General features: G+C 54.6%; 2 protein-coding genes across 2 annotated transcripts in view; one reads left to right on the top strand and one right to left on the bottom strand.

Moving 5' to 3' along the window:
* Positions 1–6,922, bottom strand: part of EME2 (essential meiotic structure-specific endonuclease subunit 2) — a 9,363-nt gene extending 2,441 nt beyond the window's left edge. Inside the window, exons 1-7 of the mRNA XM_035895476.1 lie at positions 6,054–6,922; positions 4,647–4,783; positions 3,570–3,662; positions 2,703–2,827; positions 1,725–1,830; positions 832–947; positions 191–380 (exon numbers count right to left, since the gene is read on the bottom strand). Coding sequence (XP_035751369.1) covers positions 191–380; positions 832–947; positions 1,725–1,830; positions 2,703–2,827; positions 3,570–3,662; positions 4,647–4,783; positions 6,054–6,135 — 849 coding nt within the window. The 5' untranslated portion in view covers positions 6,136–6,922. The remainder of the gene's footprint in view (positions 1–190; positions 381–831; positions 948–1,724; positions 1,831–2,702; positions 2,828–3,569; positions 3,663–4,646; positions 4,784–6,053) is intronic.
* Positions 6,923–7,077: 155 nt separating this feature from the next.
* NME3 (NME/NM23 nucleoside diphosphate kinase 3) overlaps positions 7,078–7,751 on the top strand; it is a 6,339-nt gene continuing 5,665 nt past the window's right edge. The window contains exon 1 of the mRNA XM_035895641.1: positions 7,078–7,333. Coding sequence (XP_035751534.1) covers positions 7,078–7,333 — 256 coding nt within the window. The remainder of the gene's footprint in view (positions 7,334–7,751) is intronic.

A 7,751-nucleotide genomic window follows, 5' to 3' on the forward strand; every position in this document is an offset into this window, starting at 1 on the left:
TGCTGAAACAAAGCTGGTTCAGGTAAAGCACCTGCCTGGAGACGAGCCCTGCCTTTCTGGAGAGACGATTTCATACTCGGGGCTTGTTTGCTGTATCAACAAAGACCTTTAAGCAAGGAAGCACGCGGCACCCTTCCATGCCTGCATCCTCCAAGCTTTTCACAGGACACTGCGGGGTCCGAGGGCTCACCTGTACCAGGAGGCTTGGGGAGGGGTATGCTTCTGCTATGGCTGCTGCTGTTGCAGGGCTGACTCTGTTAAACTGCTGGATTTGTCTCTTCCACACCTGCCAGAGTCCCGTGCCGTCCTTCTCCACTCGCGCCCCTCTGGCCCAGGCCCCGTCAGTGCAGAAAGGCAGCTCCTGCGACTCCAGCTGCCTCCTGCAGACAGACAGACTGCTGAGAGCAAGACCTGGGGCTGGTGCATGCACTGAGCACAGGCCTGCAGAGCCCAGGCGCTGCAGCCTTCCCCTAGCATTAAGCTGTGGGCTTCATTCTAAAACCTCTTTCTGCTCAGGACCAATATTTTTTTCCCCCTCATACTTTTCTTTCCTTCCCTGGAGAGCTCCAGAACACCTCGGTGAAAGGCCTTTTCTAAGGCCGTCATTTTCCCTCCTTTCCTAGTGCAGAATCATCACTGCATTCACTATGAGAACAGGTTTTTCATCGTCACGGAGACTGAACATGATCTTGAGACGCATCTGGTCTGAGCCCTTATGCTGATGCCGTCGAGGACAGGCTGGCAGCCACAGATAAGTGTTCCTGTAGCTTCCACTGAGGTTTCCCAAAGCTCTGGGCTCGGGACGTGACCGAGTCCAGCGATACAACTCACTTGTACGGGCGTTTTGCTATTGCCTTCGTCAGGGCAGAGACGTGCTGGCCGAATTCCTGCCAGGTGTCTAAGAACAGCACATCGATGTTACCCCACAGCTGCAGCACCACCAGCGCCTGGAGGAGAAGCAGCAGAGGGGAAAGATGTTAACAGGCTGACCAACGGGACAAAGCCAGGCTCAGGTGGGCCAGCTGGGAGCCAGGACAGCCCGAGACCCTCAGCCAGTAGTGCTGGTGTCAGCCCTGGCCACCAAGGCCTCCGGTGAGATGAGCAAGGAAAGTGCACGGGCAGGACACATCCCTCGGCAGGATGAAGCTGGGCTGGGGGCTGGGAGGGAGGCTGGGCTGCTCGCATTAGCTCTGTTTACACGGCGCCGCAGTAAAGCCTGCTCATCCTCCTCATCCTGTCAGTAAGCCAGCGAGTCATAACCCTCTTTGGGGCGTACTCAGGCAGGGCAGGAATTTAGTTGAAGGGATATCAGGGAAGGGTTTAGATCAGATTTGACCTAGTTTATGACTGCTGCGGCATCACAAGGAGCATCCCCGCTCTGCTGTGGGACACAGGCTCTGCAAGGCAGAGACCTGAGCGAGAACCAACAGCTCCTTTCACAGCTCACTGGGCAGTTCTTGGTGGGGCTGGGGACAGGAGGCCGGATCAGCTCTGAGCCAGGGTCTTATGAACAAGAGGCTCCAAACTGTGCCTCAACGTCTGCAGTCCCTCTTCAACCCCGCCGCCAGCCAGAGTGAAGAAGGAGGTGCACGGATGCAGCCTGATCCAAAGCCAGCCACCACCTCCCCTGGCAAAGCGTTCCTCACATGCAAGAGCTCCCCCGTGGGAGCCTTTTCTGCACCCCAGGTAACATAAAAACCTTCAAGGACTGTAAGAAGTTTTACCTCTAGTATCTCCTCCTGAGTCATAGCCAGCTCTGGGCCAGGCTGGGAGCTGGGACTCTGCTTTCCGGGGCTCAGTGCCTGCTGCCTGCCCTGATCCTGGTTACACCTACGAGCAAGACACAACCGCTCACACACAAGCTCACGCCTCGGGGCTGCTGTCTGGTACAGAGGAAAAGGCCAGCCGTCATCCACCCACCCACATCTGCCACCTCCTCTGTCTGGAGACAAAGGTGCAGAGTTTGCCCCAGGCCACCTCGCCCCCCCAGTGGCAGCAGCTCCCCTTCAAGGGAGAAAAGGGGAGACCTGCAACCAAGGTGAGAGCCACTTGGTTCCTCTGGCGGCAGAACTCAAGAGGCCACAGCTGATTTTTTTTATACATAACACCCTCAGTAAAATTCATCCTCGCAGGCTTAAGTGGGAAAAAGCTCAGGAGGTGGTGAGACAAGAGCTCTCCCTGGGAAATACTCCAGACAGGACAGGACAGACCGAGCTACTGTAGCCGTGTCTATGCAGGGATCACACCATCACCACGGAGCAGATTCCTCTGCCGTGCATGTTCATGGACAGGAAGGACCCAGGCACTGGGAGCAGCAAACGAATGAGACATTGAGGGGACAAGAAAAGGGCTCCAGGCATTGAACATCTCTCAGGGCACTGAAGAGCAGGGCAATTCAGCAAGAGCAGTTCCCTCAGCTCCTCCCTATCGCTGCGGCCCTCCGCCTGGGGTACAGAGAAGCCTTACCTGTGAACCCCTCCTGGCTACCGGATCCCCAGGGGATGCTGTAAACACATGCGCAAAGTATACCCTCGAGGCTGAAAAACCTGAGTCCCGGCCCCCACGAGCGTGGATTTTGTGATTCACAGCCACCATGCTGGCTCCAAGCGTCAGCAGCTCAGCCCCGAATGCGTCCCCCCCCAGACACACTGATCTCCACCCGCTGCTCGCTTCCCCGGCGCCACCGCTCGCCCGGCACATACCGCCTGTAGGCATCCAGCCCAACGACGGCCAGGCTGTAGGCTTTGGTGGAGGAGCCCTCCAGACCGGCCAAAGGCAACACTTGGTTCAGGTCCGGCTGACTCACTGACGGGTCATTGACAAAACTCTGAAATGAGACAAATGACACCCAAGTCTGTAGCAGCCTTCCTCTCCGAAACACCCCTCCCTGTCTCCGGCAGGACAGCGGGCGCATCTCATCGGTGGGAAGGGGCAGGAGCCAGCCTCAGACTGCAGCCAAGACACCACGTGCCACATCTGCCAATGTCCCGCTGCTTCTTCTGGCTCACCTGCTTCCCTGGAGCGTTAGCACCGATCTCCTCCCAGACACTGCCTATCCTAGCCTGTCATTCTCTAGTCTTGGACGGGGCTGGGTGGACTGGGAACCTCTCAGGGCTGCCTAGACAGGTATAAATAAAACATTGTAGGGCTGCACACAAGTGAGGACTGATGCAAATCTCTCTGCTTCGAAATGCCAGTGTTTCCAAGGGCTGTGTACTCTGAATTTTTCTTTCAAGCAACTCTTTTATGGACTCCATGAGAATGCAAAAGCTAAATGAAAGGAAAGGCAAGTCTGGCCGGCCCAGCTCCCCTCTGAGGAAAGCAGCGTCCTCTGCCGGGCTTAAAGGCAGGTGCCAGTGTACCAAACCTAAAGGCCTCCTGCTGTACTCGGATTGGGCTTCTCCCACAAGTTCTGTCCTTTCAAACCACTGCCCTTTGTACCACAGCTTTGTTTCAGGGATGAACAAGGGCAGTTTTGAAGGCACCCTCCCTCCCCTTCCATGGTCACCTGGCAAAGTGACTCTGCTGTAGAGCACTTTGTATAGGTCTGGCTCAAAGATCTGTATCACCTGGGTCAGGGAAAAGAGGCGCTTAAGAAAATCTTCTGGCTCTACCAACACCAACACCTCTTTCTCCTCTTCGGTCTTCACCACAGGGCCATCCTAAAGAAGATGAAATGATTTTCAACATGAGCAGGGGTCCAGCGTGAAAGCAGACAGAAAGTCTCCACCCATAAGGCTGTAAGAGGCACCACCACGTCGTAAAGCTACGCCAATACTACGCTGGTGAAAGACCATGGCTGAACGGAAAGGTAAAAACCTTCCCCAAACAAGCTGATCGCTGAAGGTGCAAAAACAGCCTGGCAAGGAAGGCAGCGACAACTGCAGGAGTTGCTGAGACAAAAGGACACAAAATGGCTTTGTCTGCACTGCAGGCACTGTTAGATAACCGTGTTATCTGCACCTACATTATCTGTAGTCTGTTATGGCTGCAGTAGCTGCAATGTTTTATCCAGCAACAGCAAAAATAAGAGTTCTGCCTCCGCCTGAAATTCCTGTAGTGGGGGTGAGCAGGAGAACAGCCCCCACCTCAGCCTCCGCTGCCACGCGGATACCGCTGGGACACAGAACCTTCTGAAACCAAACTGAAATGGGAACCGGATTTTGGTACCAGAAGGTACCTGCCCTTTTGGGTCTCCAGCAAGTGGGGTTCAAGAATCAGTCACTGGGCTTTCCAAATGAGGGGTCCTACAGCAAATTTGCCCAGCCTCTCTCAGACATGCAGCGGCTGCCGGTGGCAGCGAGCCACACACAGCATCGGGGCTGGAAACGCTGCCGAGTACCCAAGCGAAACCTCCGTAACAATGACGTGTAGTGGTCTCATCTCTTGCTGACTACAGGTTCCCTGGGCTCACCCTAGATGCGTGCCTGCCTAAAACAAGGAGATGTAGATGTTTAAAAGATGTTGGCTTTGGAATAATCTGCGTGAGAATTACCCCCAGCTCGTTCTTTCCCCAAGCTAACTGGTCACCCGGAATTGGCATTTCCGAGGCTCCAATGCCCAGCCTAGCAAGGCGAGTCAAAGCTTTCTCCTCACACCACATCAGTTGCCAGCTTATGCACGCAGAGAAGATGAGAAAGACTCACTGGAGTGGACAGAGGGCTTGGCGTGTGTCTCCTCCAGGTTATGCTGCAGGGAATTGCTTGAGGCTCAAAAGAATATTTACAGTCCAAGGAACTTAAAACCTTCACCCAAGCATCTGAGCCAGGATCTTTGAGGAGACCTGCGGAGGAGGACAGAACAAGTCTGATGTGAGAAAAAGAGGTATTTTGTCAGCTTTAATCAATGACAACACCACCACAAATGGAAAACGAGGAATTCTGCAAGCATGGGAAGTCTGGCTCCCTACAGCTTGCTGGCTGGATTGCTACCCCAGTTACTGACTTCATCACTGGCTGTCTCTGCAGGCACCTAGGAATCGTCCTGCTTCACTCCAGCCAAGGACCGGGACAGCGACAGGCAATTTGCCACAATGACTCTCAAAATCAGCTTGCACCTTCTACTAAAGGCAAACTTTCAAAGCGCTTCTGCTCCCCCAAGACCAAATTTTATTATATTTGTAGAAACATAATTATTTTTGCAATCTCTCTCTGTGAAAGAAGACTGAAATTAGCCAACAGGCTAGACAATTCGTAGCTAGGAAGCCAGGTTTCACCACCCATGCACAGCCCTGACACCCCCCTCGATGCCCACTTCAGCCCGTTCCCGTCACTCCTGCGCACGCTGCTACTCCAGCAGCCAGGCTGGACGCACACACGGACGTCAGTGGGGAGCCCACGGAGAACGCGACCTTAATTACTGGCTCTGCAAGTACTGTCAATCGTAGCTAACGGGAGTGGACACCATCCATTAGGCACCCTCCTTACAGCTGCCCGTGACCTCGTCAAACCAAGTGTCTGGACTGTTTTCTTTGCCAGATACCTGCTCTAGACTGAACTTATTTGAGATGATTCAATAAAACAGCACAGCTATTTCTAAGAACGCAAGGGGAGGGTTAACAACATGCTGTTTGTCTGCGTTAAAAGTACCGACGAGGGAGCTTTGCTGGTGGGACTGCCCAGCCCAGCCCCAAGCAGGGCAGGACCTCAGGGTGCAGGGCTGGGTGCTGCAGGCACAGGACAGGCAGAGTCCTCCTCCGTGCTGCCTGCGCTCCCTCTGCTGGCACCCGGGAAGAGGAGGAGAAAAGCCTCTGGCTGGCGCAGGGAGCTGAGGGCTGGAGAGGAGCGTTGGGAAGGCAGCAGCAGGGTTGAGACCTAGGCAGGAATGGGGCAGAAGAGACGAGCAAGAAGTAAACCAAGAACTAAACTGATTAGCACCAGGGCAGAGTGTGAAACCCAGGGACAGAGAGGAACTCTGAGGACATGGTGGGTGCTGATACAATCGCCACAGCGGAGTTCTTAAAGTGAAAAATCACACGGTATTTTCTCTTGACGGGCTGTGCATGACACCAGCCAGCCTCACCAGGCTGACCCTGCTCAAACGGGATCGCTCACCCGGAGAAAGGCCACGAAAATACACTTCTGGAACCTCCACCACCTCCCGAGCACTGGCTGTACCCACGACTTCACAGCACATTCCATAACAGAACAGACGACTGTATTTATCCCACAAAGACTTTCCTACCGGCAGAATAATAAGCACAACAACAGGCCTGTGTTGGAGCAAACAGGGACAATCTTCCTCGGGCAAAGCCGTGCTATGAGCCCCCAAAATATGACCTCTAATTATTTTATTGGTGCAAATGTGGTGGTAAGTTCCTCAAAACCATGTTGGATAAAGCAGCTGGATCCTTGCTGTCCAGAGAACCGACAGAACCTGCCCAAGATCTGCATGGAGGAGAGCGAGCAGACCAGCGCATCTCTAAACAGAGCTTCGAAGGATACAAAACAGGTATCCTTAAACAACGTGTTTAGTTAAACAAATCTTGCTGCTAGCAATTAGCAGTGAACGCTTACCATAAGCATAATGTAATTAGCAAAAAGTAGTGCAGGACAGATGCTAACGAACAGAGCAATTCAAGATACAATGCTTACGGCTCTAATTACACATGCACAGTGATGAGCTGCAGCTTGGACGCAAGGTGCTGGGGACTGGGACGCAGTGTCACACTGGCTGTTCTGCCCCCGACAGGAAACCCACCCAGCGACCCCAGGCTGCCCAGGGAAGCTGCAGGGCGAGGAATGGGCTGGCAGCCCCGTTCCCCCTGGAATGGGGGAATCAGAAGCACGCTCCAGGCAGTCAGACATGTCAGAGGATCAGCAGTGGCACTTGCAAGTGCCAGGAATGAGCTAGGATCCCAGGGATGCGCTGGTGGCCACCTCATTTTCTACCAATGAAGCCCTGTGCCATGATCTATGGAGTCCTGATGGCCTGACAGGATCCCAGGGACGCGCTGGTGGCCATTTTCTACCAACGAAGCTCTGTGCCATGATCTATGGAGTCCTGATGGCCTGAACATTTGCCCTGAGCAGGCAGAGCAGCATGGGGGAATCAGAAGCACTCTCCAGGCAGTCAGACATGTCAGAGGATCAGCAGTGGCACTTGCAAGTGCCAGGAATGAGCCAGGATCCCAGGGACGCGCTGGTGGGCTGGTCATTTTCTACCAATGAAGCCCTGTGCCATGATCTATGGAGTCCTGATGGCCTGAACATTTGCCCTGAGCAGGCAGAGCAGCTCTGGAAACAGACCCAGCCCTCCATGAGGCACCTGGAGAGAAGGTATTTCAGGCACTGCTATTTCGGAGCTGTCCCAGGAAGCAAGTTCCAGATCGCAGGTAACATCACCCGGCCTGAGCAGGCGGAGGAGCTCGGGGCTGCAGGTCTTCTTAGCTCTTCGTAACGACCCTTGAGGACAGGAGCAAGTTAACAGCCGGGAGCTCGCTGCCCCAGAACTAGATCAGAAACACGGGCTCTATAAAGACGAGCTCCCAGAGCCCTCTGGGGCCGAAGTGCTGCCCTTCTGCTTCTGCAACAAGGCCCAGAGGAGTTCAGAGCTCGTTTTCCAGAGGTGGGTCCTGTCAGCCCCGGCACCGGAGGGGATGGTCCTCCCTCCGTGATGCTCAGGAACCCGGCGGGGAGCACAGCAGCTGCCCGCTGCCATCTAACCACAGCCAGCCTGCAGTCACGACAGCAGCGACAGAGAGAGCGAAGCCAAAAGAACCCGACAGACACCCAGGGCGCTGCGCGGGCCCC

This window comes from Egretta garzetta, unplaced genomic scaffold, assembly GCF_000687185.1.
Source record: "Egretta garzetta isolate BGI_Z169 unplaced genomic scaffold, ASM68718v1 scaffold140, whole genome shotgun sequence".
NCBI classification, from domain to species: Eukaryota; Metazoa; Chordata; class Aves; order Pelecaniformes; family Ardeidae; genus Egretta; species Egretta garzetta.